Source organism: Glycine max, chromosome 7 (genome assembly GCF_000004515.6).
Source record: "Glycine max cultivar Williams 82 chromosome 7, Glycine_max_v4.0, whole genome shotgun sequence".
NCBI classification, from domain to species: Eukaryota; Viridiplantae; Streptophyta; class Magnoliopsida; order Fabales; family Fabaceae; genus Glycine; species Glycine max.
In genome coordinates, this window is record NC_038243.2 from 44,541,055 (window position 1) to 44,558,173 (window position 17,119).

The 17,119-nt window shown below is 31.6% G+C and overlaps 2 protein-coding genes across 10 annotated transcripts; both read left to right on the forward strand.

Moving 5' to 3' along the window:
• The first annotated feature begins 1,117 nt into the window (after positions 1–1,117).
• LOC100800331 (BTB/POZ domain-containing protein At5g47800) lies at positions 1,118–7,661 on the forward strand. 7 transcript variants are annotated; one of them, XM_041017450.1, is made up of 7 exons: positions 1,118–1,661; positions 4,004–4,351; positions 4,694–4,805; positions 4,891–4,960; positions 5,052–5,456; positions 5,548–6,288; positions 6,974–7,661. In XM_041017450.1, exons 3-7 carry the CDS (start codon positions 4,747–4,749, stop codon positions 7,475–7,477), a joined length of 1,779 nt encoding a protein of 592 aa, XP_040873384.1. In that variant the 5' UTR covers positions 1,118–1,661; positions 4,004–4,351; positions 4,694–4,746; the 3' UTR covers positions 7,478–7,661. The 7 variants fall into 7 exon arrangements, with proteins under 7 accessions (XP_040873384.1, XP_014633766.1, XP_014633768.1 ...); XM_014778280.3 differs by having other exon boundaries at positions 4,023–4,351; XM_014778282.3 differs by having other exon boundaries at positions 1,119–1,661; positions 4,023–4,351; positions 5,058–5,456.
• A 1,732-nt stretch (positions 7,662–9,393) lies between these two features.
• Positions 9,394–16,491, forward strand: LOC100800868 (calcineurin B-like protein 3). Of its 3 annotated transcripts, none has more exons than XM_003529635.5 (9): positions 9,394–9,718; positions 11,309–11,463; positions 12,100–12,182; positions 12,409–12,468; positions 13,136–13,244; positions 13,438–13,490; positions 14,239–14,319; positions 14,814–14,926; positions 15,823–16,491. In XM_003529635.5, the coding sequence occupies exons 2-9, from the start codon at positions 11,340–11,342 to the stop codon at positions 15,878–15,880; spliced, it is 681 nt and encodes a 226-aa protein (XP_003529683.1). In that variant the 5' UTR covers positions 9,394–9,718; positions 11,309–11,339; the 3' UTR covers positions 15,881–16,491. The 3 variants fall into 3 exon arrangements, with proteins under 3 accessions (XP_003529683.1, XP_006584112.1, XP_040873412.1); XM_006584049.4 differs by having other exon boundaries at positions 9,454–9,718; positions 11,309–11,424; XM_041017478.1 differs by lacking the exon at positions 9,394–9,718 and adding an exon at positions 9,816–10,122.
• The last annotated feature ends 628 nt before the right edge of the window (positions 16,492–17,119 follow it).

Consider the following 17,119-nt stretch of genomic DNA (forward strand, 5'->3'; position numbering starts at 1 on the left):
GATCATGTTATTGAGATCATGATGCTCATCATGGCCATCGTCATCTCCTAGTCATGGCATCATTTTGGTAGGACCACTAAGGAAATTAATTGCTTTGAACTTATTTTACATATACATATAGATATATGGACACATGATGTGTTATTTATGTACATTCGATTCTAGGTGTTTAAGATTGACACCAATAGATACCAAACCCATTGTTTTTATCTTCCTAGCTAGCAGCTTATTCTATAAGAGGCTATTAAGTCATAAATAGATAGGACATCTTGGTTGAGGCAAAGGGATTGAATGGATTGGTGGGGTTGCTTGTGAATGACAGAGAATCATCTGGGTCCCCAAAGGGTTGACGCACGAGTGAATGAACAGGAACTTAGAGACGCATGAAGGATTAATCACGGAGGATAAAGAGAAGTGATTGTCTGTGTTTGGCCTCCAAAACAACCAACACACAAGTCAGACCAATCCCGTCATCAGGAAGATGTAACCAACGGCATAGGACACGACACGTGCTCGACATGCATATGAACACCATTGGACTTATAGAAGAATATTCGCCAATACCATATAATATGGTTCACAAATAATCATATTTTAAGTATGGGATCAGATTCGATTAATGTATGTAAAATAACATTAATTAAAATAGCTCAATTCTTTTATCAGATTTTTTTTCTTTTATTATAAGATTATTTTTTAAAATTTATTTGTTTTTCTTATAAAAAAATTAATTTCTAAATATATATATATTTTTTATTAAGTAGATAAAAAAAGAATAATTTTAAAATAATAATAAAAATAATTAATAAATTTAATATAATTAACTAAATTAATTATTTTTTAAGATGTATAATTTAGTTAAAATGAAAAGAGTAATATTTTAAGGAATTAATTTTTAACTCTTAATTTGAAAAAGATAAAATAGAATAATATCTCAAGCAAGGATTAGTGGGGGGAAGCATGATGAGGAATGCATAGAGGATCTTTTATCTATGCAGAGACTTGGCCCCACACAAGCTTCTTTTCAATTAGTATAGGAGCACTCCAAAGTCATAGCCCACTTGCACTGCATGCTTTTAATAATTCAATCATAGAGCACCAATTCTCAAGCTGTTGGGTGAAGAAGGAAAAGACACTGCTTCCTCCTTTATTTATTTTCATTTTTTTTCCCATGTCTTTTTTCCCCCCCTCTTCTATTCCATTCTATTTACTATTCAATGAATTTATCACGACATGCTTTTGATACATTACCATGTTGACTAATCCCAACGAACCACTCCTTCTCTCTCTTTTCTCCCTGTACCCCGTAACACTTGGTTAGGAGACATTGTGGTACTCATTTTTCTTTAGTTGGTGTCTCCCTGGCTGTTTCTAACCGAAGCATAAGTTACAGACACACCCTATTCCCCCGTCTCTCTCTCTCTCTGAGGATTACTTGCACAACACTACTACTAAAGCACTCAACTTTCAGTTTCGCATGTTCTTGTACGTTGGTGCAAGGCCACTGTATCTCTCTAGCTTCAGTTCAGTTACTGATGCTGTTTCATCTACTTTCTTCAATTTGTACACTACAGCTACTTCTAAACTATGCAGCCTTTTCAATTGTAAACCTTTTTCTGCTTCCTAAGATTCAATCAGTAACACCAATAATATAACAACAGGTATGTGCTCTTCTTGCTTCACTCTTTTAAATTCTCAAGACATTTCCAATTCCCTTTCTTTGGTGTTTGATGTAATTTTTTACTGTCAGTGTAGAGTTTATAGACTATAGTGTAAGAGACATTAATATATATGTGATATGGTATAAGTTAGTATTTAATTAAAGCATTATGTTTTGACTTATGGCTCCTTAATCAATAAAAAACTTAAAGTTGCTTTTTCATTTAGTTTTAAAGATGAAGAATACTTTTGCCAGAGGGTAATAAAATTTTTATGAAATAAAAAAGGAACACTGTAGGTTCTGCTTAAAAACTTCCAAAAGAAAAGGGACAAAAGTAAATGATAAAAACCTTGCAGTGGGGATGACAGAGGGTAACTGCAGAGAATTAATTATGAATTACAGATGAAGAGAACGTCCACATAAATGGCTAAACACCTTATTGAATGCCATCAAAGATTATAAAAATAGATTGCATTGATTCAGCATAGAGCAAAGTTAGCTGACATTAACCATACACTTTTCTGAATTTTAGTTTTCATGGAATTGGGATCTGTGAGAATTGCCTATATGAAAAAGGTGCCATGGCTAGGCTTCGAATGCAATCTTATTTGGAAGAAAAACATGAATTGTTTCTCATTCCTCTGTCTAGTTGAAAGCAATAACAATAAGTGCCATGCCACAAAACCTGGTTTCTTACTTGTGACAATTGGATCTTCAAGATTTCTCTCGTTTACAGTCATGTCCTTCCAACAAGTATTATCAACAAGTATTACTTTTTTTGTTTAATTGTGATTTTAGACATTACTTTCTTTGTTTATTATTGTCGTAAAAATAATAATTTACCAACAAGTATTATCAATTAAATGAATACAGTTAGAGAACTCTTTTATGCAAATTACAATTCAAATATTATGTGTTTTTAGCTGGAATATTTAGTTAGTATTATGTCATGTCCAGTTTGTCGCATCTATTAAATATTAGATGAAATCAAAATGAACAAACGTAATTGTAAATAGAGAAAACTAAAAAGGTTTTATTGAGATATGAAAGATTAAAATCGTACAATCATAATATTTGAGGATTAAAAATATAATTAAGTATTTTTTAAATAATTTAAAATTTGAATCAAATCTCAAAACAAAACGTGAATGCTAGGATAGCTTTATGAAATAAATTGTACTGTACTCTTTCAGTAATTCCTGACTAAAATTGAAAAGAAAAGAGAAACAAATTGAAGAAAGGAGAAAAGGTTGGCTTCCACCTTTCTTGATTCCTATATGCTTAATGGGGAATAAGATAATTGAGATGACCATAGCAATGGACCAGTACTCTAGGTCTATTATAGGTTTAAACTGAAAAAAAAAAAGAGTACATTGGTTAATATATCAAAATTCTCTAGAGACACGGCGAAAGTGACTTAACAAAGTAGCCACATGCACAAGAAAATATCAGTATTATTTGCCTTCGGTTAGGAAGCTTTAATTTGGTAACATTAGTTTTTAGCCCGGTGCATCCCTTTCTCTCGGATTTTCATATCATTGTCTGGACAAAGCCACGTATCTTTATATATGGAATCAAAAGTATATCTTCTAAAGAGATTGGTTGGGGTGTGTATTAGTATATATCTGTTTCGGATTTATATACATACTCTACTTTAGAGCCAAATCTGAGCCACTGTAATGTAAAAGCTCGAATCATTTATGTTGGCTCACCTAACACTTAATTCCCAACTTCCAAACATGGCATAAACATGCTTTACCACTCTCCATTCTCTGGCCAAGCCCCAACTGTCAAGGTAATCATATATGTTTATGCATGCTCAGTGCATTTTCTGCCGTGGTGCTGCTTCTTTCTTCATTTGCTATTATTATTAAGTTGTGTGGGGTTGGATTATTCAATACCCAAAATATATGCTACTGGCTCCATTCTACTTTAGAGTATTGTTTGAGTTTTTCAAAGTTAATAAACTTATATAGATATTTTTATTAAAAAAACAAAAAATATGCGTTGCTCATAATTATTTTTGCATTCTTCTATGATTTTTACCATGAATGTTTTTCCTTTTTAGAACATTAACTAATGCTCTAAATATACTAGTTAACAATACCCTTAAAGAATTACTGTAGCTAGGAATCAAGTCATGCAAGGATATTATGGCAAGAGTCAACGTTTTAACATAATTAATAATTATAAGTTACACTTTCCCAATTTCAGCTTCCTTTTATTATTATATTCTATAATTTTGGGACAAAAACTACATCGCTAATTCGTTATTATCGTATTCGATCGTATGAGTAACGTAAGAATATCTGCCAACGTTTACCAAATTTTCATGTTGTTCAGTTTGTGTTACATGTGTCAGGAACTGAACTACAGAGGTAGAAAAATCTGAACCCTGATGTTAGCCAGTGAGAGGATTCCGCATTCGCAAGACTTCTAGTAAACTTCACCTACAACTCTATTATACTTCAACGGTTGAAGCAACCTCCAAAGGTATACCATAGAATAGAGAGAAACAGAAGTGCATGCCATTCTGCAAGAACTCTCAAAGCAATTGTTACGGCATAAACTCGAATTTGGTAGTTTATTTTTTTCTTCTTCTTTAATATGTGGAGGACATCATCTTCAATGAATTGAAGGGATTTCAGGATTGTATATAAAAATCAATGAGGTTAAGTGGCAGAACTTGAGGTAAAGTCTTGTTGCAAATCTCTCTTTCTCCTTTATTTAGTGTTTTTTTCTCATTCATAACCGACACAGCGACCAGGACAGGATATCATGTCATATTCTTCTACCTTCATGTATAGTGATTTCTGATTTCCATGTCCTTCATCCCGTTGCTTGAAATGAAGAAATCTAAGTTGGTGCTTCCGTATTTTGCTGTTTCATGGTCATGCATCATGACATTACCCTTTGGATTTAGTTATGAGAGGGTTACATCAATGACTTCTGCTCTTTCTCTCTTTCTCTATGACTTTATGAGATTGAGATCTATTGTAGTGTCGTTCAAGGTGTAGTCTTCTGAACTTGCAGGTTTTAAAGAGATTTTCTTCTTGACGATTTGGTATTCATAACAACAAATAAAAATGAAGTTCATGAAACTTGGAACAAAGGCAGATACTTTCTACACTGAACAAGCTACCAGGTATTTTATCCTTTGCAGCAACCTTTTTGGTAAAAAAATCTACATACAACTTTTTTACAAACTAAGATGTATTCTCATAATGCAGGACTCTGATATCAGAGATAGTTGTAGACCTTGTGATACAAATCAATGATATTACTTATTTGTTACACAAGGTATTGGGCTTTGAATGAAAATGCTGTGGTGTTTGTGAAAAGATAAATCCAAATTTAATCATTGGTTCATCTATAATTCTGCTCTTTTTAGCTGCAGTTTCCGCTTCTTCCAAAATGTGGCCTCCTACAAAGGTTTTGCTGTGATACAAGTGATTCTGAGAGTGTCTCTCTAGAGCTTCATGATATACCTGGAGGAGAAGACGCTTTTGAACTCTGTGCCAAGTTTTGTTACGGAATTGCAATCAACATAAGTGCCCATAACTTTGTATCCGCTCTCTGTGCTGCCAAGTTCCTTAGAATGAATGATTCCATTGAGAAGGGAAACTTTGTAGGCAAACTTGAGTCTTTCTTCAACTCATGCATTCTTGAAGGTTGGAAGGATTCCATTGCCACGCTTCAAACTACTGCTACGTTGCCAGAGTGGTCTGAGAATCTTGGTATTGTTAGAAAGTGCATTGATTCAATTATTGAGAAAATTCTCACGCCCCCACCACAGGTCAAGAACTCAGATCCATCAAACTTTCTTAAGTTTCTGTGACATTTTTAATATAATTTTTTTATAGCTTATAAACGATGATTCTGTTCAGGTCAAATGGTCCTACACCTACACCAGGCCAGGTTACACAAAAAAACAGCACCACTCTGTGCCAAAGGATTGGTGGACGGAGGATGTTTCTGATCTTGACATAGATCTTTTCAGGTGCATAATCATGGCTATTAGATCAACCTATGTGCTCCCTCCGCAGCTTATTGGAGAAGCTTTGCATGTCTATGCCTGCCGGTGGCTACCGGGCCTCACGAAGATAAAAAGTTCTGGCAGTTCAGCATCTCAAACAGAAGAATCTAAGGAGAAAAACCGGAAAATTCTTGAAACAATTGTGAGCATGATTCCTGCCGATAGAGGGTCTGTTTCGGTTGGCTTCTTGTTTAGGCTTCTCAGCATTTCAATTCACCTTGGTGTCTCATCGGTCACAAAAACAGAACTAATAAGAAGAGCCAGCCTACAGTTTGAAGAGGCAACAGTGAGTGACCTACTTTACCCTTCAACATCCTCTTCTGACCAGAATTATTATGATACAGAGTTGGTTCTAGCAGTGTTGGAAACTTTCTTGAAGCTTTGGAAAAGAATGTCGCCTGGGGCTGTGGATAACAGCTACTTTTTGAGATCAATCAGAAATGTTGGCAAGCTCATCGATTCCTATCTTCAAGTGGTCGCAAGGGATGACAACATGCAGGTATCAAAGTTTGTGTCTCTTGCTGAAACTGTGCCCAGTATTGCCCGGGAAGATCATGATGATCTCTACCAATCAATTAGCATCTATCTTAAGGTGAACTACCCATATAACACCTGCAGTCACTTGTTTAATTTTCGTCGTCCCTTGCTTGAATGCTGGAATATTTCACGTGAAAAAAAAATGACAACCGCTACTAAGAAAATACCGTTTACTAACGGATATAAGAATTACTTCCCTGAATATAACTTTTGTTGAACAAAAATTAAATTTATGTATAAATATTATAAGTCTATGTATGAGTGTAAAGTGTGAGCGAAGAACTTCTTGTTTGATTAATGCCTAAAGCTTTGAATTAGATATGAAGTCAAGTTCGTTAATATAGTTGGCCTGTGATCTAGACAAAGATCTCTCCAAGGCAACATATGAGCAGAAAGAGAGTCACTTGAGGGGAGAGACGGTTAGAATGCAAGTAAGTCAAAAAGTTGATCGATATATAAGTAAAAAGGACTAACAAGCACTTGTGTAGTTAATTTGTGCCCTCCTTATCTATGTAACAGTTTGTATACTAACATTTAAGTAGCATATATTTTACTAACATTTAAGTAGCTAAAAGTACATACTGATTTTGTATACTTGAACAAAAATATTTTGTAGTACAGTGTATCATATTATTCAGCTTATTATGTTCCAAAGACTATACCAAGGGAAGCCAATTCAGTGGCCAGTTTTTATATATTCTTTGATTTATCTTTATGGTGCATTTATGATGTAATTTAAGTTCTATACTGAACAGGTACATCCTGACCTGAGCAAGGCAGACAAGAAGCGCCTGTGTGGGATTCTAGACTGCCAAAGATTGTCCCCAGAAGTGCGTGCCCATGCAGTAAAAAACGAGCTTCTGCCATTAAGAACCGTTGTGCAACTTCTCTATTTTGAACAAGACAAAGGCTCTAAGGCAACCACAAGTCACAAACTGCCAAAGCCACATGAGATACTGCTGGGAGCAAAACATAGACCAGCTACAGCTACAACTAAAGAAGAATTCAATAGAGAAGAAATTAGAGAAAGGGACCACCACAAAACTAAAAGATCTGATGGTAAGTTGTTGGCCTTGGACTTGGAAAAAAAGATGGCTATAAGAGGAGAAGACATTGAGGAGACCCAGTCTGAGAAGGCCAGGGGAGTCAAAGATGCAAGTAGTTCAAGCGGCAAGGTGGACTTGGACCCCAAAAAAATCATTAGAAGGGCAAGAAGTAAATCAGAACATGGCGTCAAAAAGTAAGATTGAGATCACCATGATAACAATAATAATAATCTTTGGAGAATTCCTACAAAATCACTGTCTGCAATTTGTAACTTCAATTCTTATTATTTCTTTCTTACCGTGTCATAAATGTAAGCAATGTATAAATCCTTTGTACTACCTCTTTCCCTAAAGAGTTGTATGTAGGGAAATTATTTTTTTACACCATTATTATTTTGCATCTTTTTGTTTGATAAAGAGAGACAAAGAGAGATCATATGTATCAAAAAATGTTTTTCTTATTTTATTATTAAAAAGGATATAAAAAGTATATAAAATATAGATGTAATATAACACAAAAATAACATTGTCTGTTTAACCAAGAGGTCAATGTTAATTATGTTACAAATGCAATTGAATTTGCAGTCACTTTTGCAACTCGTTTGGAAAGTCGAATGTAGGAAAATCACTATCATACCCGTCGCCTTTGTGTGACCCAAAAGTGAGTGAAGAAAAAAATTAGCAAAGAGAGGAGCCTATCGAGATTGGTAAAGTAATATATATATATATATATATATATATATAATTTTGTAACCATGTAAACAATTTTTAATCTTTTCTTGTAAATAAATTTTAAGATAATGATTATTTTTAAAAAAATATAGAGTAAAAATTCATTTGATATAAAAATATACATATATTAAATTTAATACTATTATTTTATAATTTATTTATATAGAGTCATATCAAAATTTTAACCTCACAAAATAGTTGAAGTAGCTTAACGTAAAATAACAAAAAAAAATATCATGATTTATTTTAAAAAAATAACTAAAGAATTAAATAAATATACCGAGAATAAAATGAAATAAAATATAAAAAATTAAAAGTTAGAAATTAATATTTAAAAAAATATTATTTTATGTAATGTTTTAAAAAATATTAAAAGTTATTAAAAAAATTTATTTATCAAATAGCCAAATAAACTTTTTAATTAGTTGAAAAAGCTAGAAATGAATTGAAATGTATTGTCAAGCATAATCATAATCTTATAATTTAATAAAACATAATCATAATCTTATAATTTAATAAGTTAATTTTTTAACTTTCAACTAACTTTTCAGTTAATCTTATCAAACATATTTTATATAATAAAAATTAATAAATATAATATAAAGTAACATATTAATTTAAATAACATATAAATAATAACAAAATAAACATAATAATTTTTATTAATAATATATTACTGTATATTCTATTCAATATATTTATTTTTTATTATATAAATTGTAGTAATGTATTAATTTATACAATATATATATATATATATATATATATATATATATATATATATATATATATTTATATTATATTCTTTTATTCAACATACTATCTTATATATAATTATATAACATATATTTTAAGTCTATAATTAATTTTGAGTTGAAGTAGTTTAAGATAATATTTTTTATTGGATCGAAATTTTTATATTAAATTTTATTATTAATTTATCATTAAAATAAAAACATTCAAATATAAATGATAGTATTTAAAGTCAATTTTTATCAAAATAAAATTTGTAAAATTAATTTAATTGAAAACCTATTTTGCCAATGTTATCCTACATGCACACTATATAGTTTTATTTATAAAGTTAGTACTCATATTGTTATTCTTATAATAAAAATATTTAAAGAAAAATAAATTAAAAAAATCAAAATTAGTTACGTTTTTAAAAGCTTAAAATTATTCCTTTTGTCGACACTAAAAATTAAAATTTGTAGTATATAAAGGAATAGAAATATATTTATTTAAATCTAAAATTAATTATGCATAAATTTTGATTATTTATTTTACAAAGTTGGTCACTGAAGGAGGAATAGTTGCTAGCTAAACATGAAAATGGAAAGCACAGTGAAAGAGGCACGTGGGAAGGTGTGTGCATGTGCAATCAATCATCCATGGCATGACTTGAGGCCATTCCTCTTACTCACTTCTCTTCAAATATGAAATATGGCTCTTTCATTCTAATATTCTTTCCATAAATATAATAATTAATTCAGTCAGTTTTGTTATTTTGGGTTACAAGATTGTTCAATTTTGCACCTCACCTGCTTTTAAATCAAATCCCCCCAATTATATATAAAACCAAAAACCCACCCACCTTGATGCATGCTTGCGTTGCTTGTTCCTATATTACAATTACAATTTTCAAAGACAAACATGTCCGAGAATATTGACTCCAACTCTCCTTCGCTTTCCCTCTTTCTCTGAAAGGTAAACCCCACTTCTTCATTTCAATACCTCTCACCTCAACTCTTTTCAAGTTCCGTTTTTTTTTTTTAATTATTTAATTACTCTCCGTAGATCTAGTTATGAATCCCTAATTTTTAATTTTGATGTGTATTAATCAATAATCAATGATGATGTATCTGTTTATCGTTGCACGGTCTGTATGCTGTTTAAAATTAAACCTTTTTGGGTTCTGCAAATTCATGGTCATGCCCTGTGTCACATTGTTGCTTTGTTTTTCCCTTGGTTGTTGCATGTCCAGCTAAAATTCCCATGTTTTGTGTGAAAGAGTGTGCGACTGTCCCTGAATTTGTTGAAACTGTGATTTTCGATTAGCCGGTTTTGGAAGTGATCACTTGGCTAATCTATTCAATTGGGAGATTGAATTCGTGAGATTTCTCTCCCATGTCACGTTTTTGCTTTCCATGGTTGAGGATGAATCTGTTTTGTTGGGTCTGGTATAGAATCATACTTGAATTGCTAAATTTTGTAGTAATGGCACCTATTACTGTTAAACTCTTTTCTTTAGAGGGTGGAAATACTTTCCTTCCGCACACTGCTTGGAAATTTTAAGTGGAGGATGGAATGCTTGGTCTATTTAGGTTTGATATTGAATTTTAATTGAATCGTTAAGTTTCCTGGTAAAGTGGTAACATCAAAAAGTTGATGTTTTGTTATAGATTCCTACAGGGTGCAAACATTTTCGTGATACATACCGCTTTGAAATATTATGCATGCACCGTGTTTTCATATACATCAGTTTATTGTTCCATGGAATATCATATTTACTTCCTGTTGTTGATTGAGAGACTATTGAATCTGTGAAGATTAAAGCAATGTGATGACAAAGGTGGCTGTCTTGCATTAGAGCAATGTCACTGGGATAGCTGACAATATTATTAATGCCAGCCATTTCTGCAAACACATGCTTCTAGTTATGCTAATTGTAGAAGCTTTTGTGGTATTACATTATCCTTAGCTTCTTCTCAGACACAGCGGAAACTGGAAAGGAAACAATTGGATTCCTTTATCTAGATAAAGTTGTTTCAAATCTTTTTCTATGCCTCTTGTCCTGAGCTGAATAACAACAAATATGTTTCAAAGGAAATGAGAAATAAAAGGTTTTCATCCATTAAATTGTGTGGGCTTCGAAACATAGATTGAAAATGTTTCTTTTTGTTGTCACCACGGGCTTGAATCTCTTTATTGCCGGTGGTATTGCTTGTCAAACATTGTGTCAAATCAAGCACAAGTTCAGGCTTGGTTATCTACAATTTTCTCCAGAAAAATAGTAGTCATTTGTGTGTTGCTCCCGTTTCTTGTTTGCACCATCATTATAGGTATGTTTGCACATGAAGATGTCTGCATAATAAAACTTAATTGACCTGCACTCATTTTCTTTTATATGTTGATAAATCTCTCAAAATGATTGTCTTGCATTTGACATGTCTGTTGATTTATCAATTTGAGTTCTCTCTTCTGCATACTTGTTTTCTTTATCAACGACTAAAGTAAAAAAAAAATCTGTACATTTAGACATTTAATTAGTTTACCTTCTTTCCTCCTGGATTTCAGGTATGGAGTGCTTTGACTTCTGGAAGAGATAATGGTGCAGTGCCTAGACGGATTAAAGCATTTGTGTGCTGCTCTGATAAATTGTTGTGATGCTGATTCGTCAAAGCAACCTACAGGTTTAGAAAATCCTGAAGTTCTTGCAAGAGAGACCGTGTGTATGTCATATCTCTAATTTCTTTCTATCTTATGTTGTGAGTGAGGAACTTTTCAAGGGAGCAATAGACCAGTTATTCATTGTTATTTCAGCGTTGTTGTTAGCAGTTCTAAATTAGCACCCATTTCTTGCGTCAAATTGTGCCCATATCTCTCTTTTCATCCCTATCTTCCCTTTTTGGTTGCCACAATATTTGTAAGACAATGGCGGAAAAGACTTAGTTATATATGTCTTTGACCATTAACGAGAAATGGTGGTCAAACATTATTGAGGGTTAAATCACATAATAAAGGTAGAAGTAAAATATTCTAGGATACAATTAGATTCTGAGATTCATAATTAAACACTGATTACTTGTACAATCTGAATGGGAAATGATGCTCACTTCAACATTACCATTTTATTTCCTTTTAATGGCTATAGAAACAGTTGAAAGCCGTTGAAGACTTAGGTGTTAGATGGCAATGAATCTATACAACCTTATTGTTCAAATATTGAGGCTCTTGTTAAGAATTGATTCACTAGTATAGAATATTCATCTGTTTTTACTCTCAATTTTCTTCTTTTTATCAAAATCATAAAAAATAGGAAAGAAATTAACAAAATAAGATATTTATGTGTTTTATTGTTGACACAGTTAGTGTAAGTGAGATTGAAGCACTGTATGAATTGTTCAAGAAGATCAGCAGTGCAGTGATTGATGACGGACTAATTAATAAGGTTTTTTATATCATCTTTTGCTCTGTCCTTCTATCAGCTTGTGTTATGAACTTTTGATATTTGTATTTTCAACATTTCTGGACAATGCCTTTCTTCCTAGAATACCCTTTTAATCATAACTTTGCAAGTGTATTATGTTTTATGTTAAACTCAGAACTCTTTTTATTTTTTTATCTAAACATTGTCTTTTTGTTTGTTTTGATGGTTTCCTTATTTTCCATGGCAGGAAGAATTTCAGTTGGCATTGTTCAAGACGAACAAGAAAGAGAGCTTATTTGCAGATAGGGTACATAGAACATTAACTTCTTGTTTTTCTTTTTCCAACTGCTTTTTAATTTTTCATTCCGAGGAAAAAGAAACAACAATATAAAAAATATTGGCTTAAATATGTTTTTGATCCCTCAAATTTGAGTCACTTTTATTTTTGGTCTCCCAAATTAAAATTTGTTTTTTTAGTCCCTCTTAACAGATTTTTTGCGGTTTGGATGCACAATTTATGGCAGTTTTTTACCGTAAGAGAGACCAAAAAGAACATTTTTGAGGGACTAAAAAAGGTAAATTTAAATTTGAGGGTAAAAAACAAAAGTGACTTAAATTTGAGAGACCAAAAACATTTAAGCCAAAAATATTTTTGTATTGTTTTTATGAAAACGCCAAAAACATAGTTAATTGTGGATAATATTTTCAATTTCCGTAGTAAAATTAATTTTTCAACTACCTTTGTATTCATTATTATAATCTGTTTGATGTGTTTTACATGTAACTATGTTACTATATGGGCTAACAAATCTGGCATTTTATGCCATTATTGTATTTATCATTGATTTATTATGTGGATGACTCTTTTTGTGTAATATTTATGATCTGATTACAAGTTAGTTGCATACCGTATACATATGGGGTTAACCTTAGAATTTGTATTTGTCCTGTTCATGATTTTGTACTGTCTGTAGGTGTTTGACTTGTTTGATACAAAGCACAATGGGATACTTGATTTTGAAGAGTTTGCACGTGCTCTCTCTGTCTTTCATCCCAATGCACCAATTGATGATAAGATTGAGTGTAAGAATGACAAATGTTTAGAAGACTTTAGCTATCTGGTCTACTGTTTTATCTGGGTTTTGAATGGGAAGGGCATTTATTGTAAAGGGAGCTAGATCATTTTTTTTGTTTCTGTAGTTTATTTATTTCCTTAATGCATTTGTTATTGATAGTAATGCATATGTTGGGGATTCCCAACTCTTCCTTTTTGCAGTTTCATTCCAATTGTATGATCTCAAACAACAAGGTTTTATTGAAAGACAGGAGGTAATTTTCTTTTCTTGTGATGTTGAATAAATCAAGTTTTGTCCACCCACCATGTAGGACTACTTTTTGACTTTGTTTGGGTCTCCTTACAACCAATGAGGGATAGAGTTATCTGTTGGTAACTTGAATCAGCCTTAACTTGCATAATTTGTTTTTCTAAGCCCACTGCATATGTATTTTCAATACTTTCGTGGTCCAATGCCCTGCATTGAAAACCAGTCTAGCTGAAGAGTTTTCAAAGTTTGATTGGTCATCTTTATCTAAAGGCCAAAGGCTTTAACACTGGGAGAAACAAAGAGTTGAATTATAGGTAATATCTTGTTCGGGAATTCAACAACTTTATCATTGTTTTTGGTAATATTTAGGTATATGACCTTATTTTTGGAACAGAATTTGACAAATTGTTCTTATCAGTTACTGATGTGAGAACTGAGAACAACCTAGATGAAATTGTACATTAAATTATTATACCTGAGTTAAAATAACCATTTTTTTCATCTTGGAGCTTTAACATCGGAAGTTATGCATTCAAAATTTACACATTACTTTTATTTTTTCTTTTGCCTCTTTAAAACTTGAGTATCCTCCTAGAATTTAACTGCAAATGAATTTAAAATCATGTTTTAGAAATGTAGTGCGAAAAATTGTTTCTTTTCTCAAAATCTGTTTCATACTCTGACATGATATGTTTCTTATAGCAGCTTATATTTGGTAATATGAATTGATGATTGATGTTATTTGGGTATAGGTAAAACAAATGGTAGTGGCCACTCTAGCCGAATCTGGCATGAATCTTTCAGATGATGTGATCGAAAGTATTATTGACAAGGTGCTTCATTTATCTGATAACTTAATTGCATATCAAATCTTTTGTTCATTACTAGACTGTATAATTGAAGCATTTTATAAGCACTTTTTTTTTTCTTTTTTGCTTGCTTTCTATTTTTATTGTGTTAGAATAATTATGAAATTTATTATTTATATCTTGTCTCTTGAAAGCCTGTTGAAGTAAAAGCAATATTATGAAGCATGTCAATTAAATGCAAAGCATGCATACTTTGGAACCCAGCTGTTTAATTTTTGTAATGTAACTACACATGTTCTTTTTTCTGGGTGCATGTTCATCCTTCATTGTATCTCACATTAGTTAACTGTTAATTGGACAGCTGTGTGTACTCTATGTGAATAATGTGATGTTTTCCTCATATTTGGTCCAAAGTTCTACTGAATTTCTCTGCTAAATATAGTAAACCTTTTGTCAGCCTTATTCTTGTGCTACTATAATCTTCTCTGTATGTCACTGATAGTTCTTAAGTTATTTAGACATTTGAGGAAGCTGATACCAAACATGATGGGAAGATTGACAAGGAAGAATGGCGAAACCTTGTCTTACAGCATCCATCCCTTCTGAAAAATATGACTCTTCAGTATCTCAAGTGAGTTTCTTTCCGTTAATAACCACAATTTGGATTTTGAAATTGTCTGGTAAGTGAGGGAAATGTTACCAAGCTTATTTGGATGTGTTAAAATGAGTCATAATATTATTAATGCAAAGGCTAACCAGTAACCTAAGGCACTAGTAAAAGAATGAAAAATGAGTTTTTTTATTAAAAAAATGTTATTAATGCACCCCTACTATGATTCCATTGCATTCCCTATGCGATTTTCAATAAAGAAAAAAAACTTTCTATTATTGATTCGTTAGCCAGTGCCTCTAGGCTGAATTGATTTTGTTACTAATTCAAACTGGATAGCAAGACCCTACTATTAAAATTATAATCTACACTATTAATAAAGAGAACAGGGGGTGTTTTTCTTAACACATTTTTATAGCCAAAGTTTCAAATCCTTACCGATTCAAATGTTTTTAAAATTAGTTGATAATACTATTATTATTATAAAGAAAATGAAATTATAATAAAATGGAAATGGTATTCTTCCCTTATCTCCTCTTATTCTCAACACTTCTCATAATTGCATGTGTGTTGTTTGCCACTTTCAAGTTGGTAATGAAAAAGAAAGAAACTTAACATATTTCTTTCGAAATAAAAACTGTAACTAGAAGTTTAGAAGTTTGGAAGTTGCTTGCTAATATATCATATCATTAAAAGAATAATTAAAAAAAAAGAAGCAAAATATATACACATGCCCATGACCTATGTGGACTATGCATGTAAAATTGTAAACTTTATGGTTCATTCATATTCATATTACAAGTTTGTTTAAATGGTAGCTATTTGGATTTGGCACCAATACGATTACCTTCTCAGGGACTATTTTATTTTATCAAGCTCTAGAATCTAACATCTGACTTAAATTGTTTCCTTGGCAGAGATATCACTACTACATTTCCCAGTTTTGTTTTTCACTCACAAGTTGATGATACTTGAGGCAAACCACAGCATCCATGTCAGTTTCAGTGTTCTTGACTGGGAATGGTCTTAGATTGACTTGTGAATGATGAGGTTCTATGTGAAGGATTCGGTAAGGGGTGGATATGGAGTTTATTTATATTTTCATTATAGTAGAACTTTGTCTTTCCGTTTTTGGATGAATGAGGTTTGTAGATTGACAAATGGGTTTGATTATTTATTTATTTACTTCATTTGAGAATAAAAGGGGGAACAGAATAGAATATTCAGGCATTTCAGCATTAGCACCTTGGAATTAATTTTGTTGAGAAATATGTTTACCAAAAGTCTTGTGCAATGGCTTCAGCAATCTGTGAAGAGTTCTTTGAGCACATGCCTGGGTTGAGAAATGCTGCTCCAAAAAACTTAAATGCATGTCAGCTGTTGTGCCTAAAGCCAACTTTGGCTTTCCTCCTTGACAAAAGGATAATGCCCCTTTCTATCCAATTTCTTTCACTCTTATATTTGCCATTATTTTTGTCTAGGCCATTGGCGATTAAAAATTAATTTGCAGCCTATGTTTTCTTGTAATTACATTTTTTTTTTGCAAGTGTATGTATTTGAGAAATTAATTGAAAAACATTATTTTATGAGTGCCTAAAATCACAAGGTGCATTTTCTTCTTTTTTTCTTTCTTTTTTTCATGTCTACAAAATCATTAGATTGATTATTTAATTATATTAATTATATGCCACAAAGAAATGTTCAAATGTGATGGTTGGAGAAGTGTAAAATTGTAAACCTCAATTTTTAAAAATCGACCCGACAATTGAACCACGGAAACTAATAGTTCATAATTTGTTGGTTCAATTGCAGTATTTTTCATTTTTCATTTTAGTCTTTATAATTTTATTTATTTTCATTTTTAGTCCTACTAGAATGATGATTGTGATACTATTGTTGATGTGGTGTTATGTTGACATGTACATGGTGACGTTTGAAATTTTTTTAGGGATGATTAGCAATAGGGACCTAAATACAAAATGTTTGAAATTTATAGGGATGATTTTAGAAGAAAAGAAATATAGGGACTAAAAAACGAAAAAGAGCTAAATTGTAGAGATTAAGTCTTTTTTAATTTATATAATTAACTTTGTAATTAAAGCTATATGACTATTAAATAAAATTTATTTTTTTAAATGAAATAAAAAATATTTATAGTATTTTATTTTATCTATTCATTACTAATATGTGGCGAATTTAAAGTATTTTAAATCC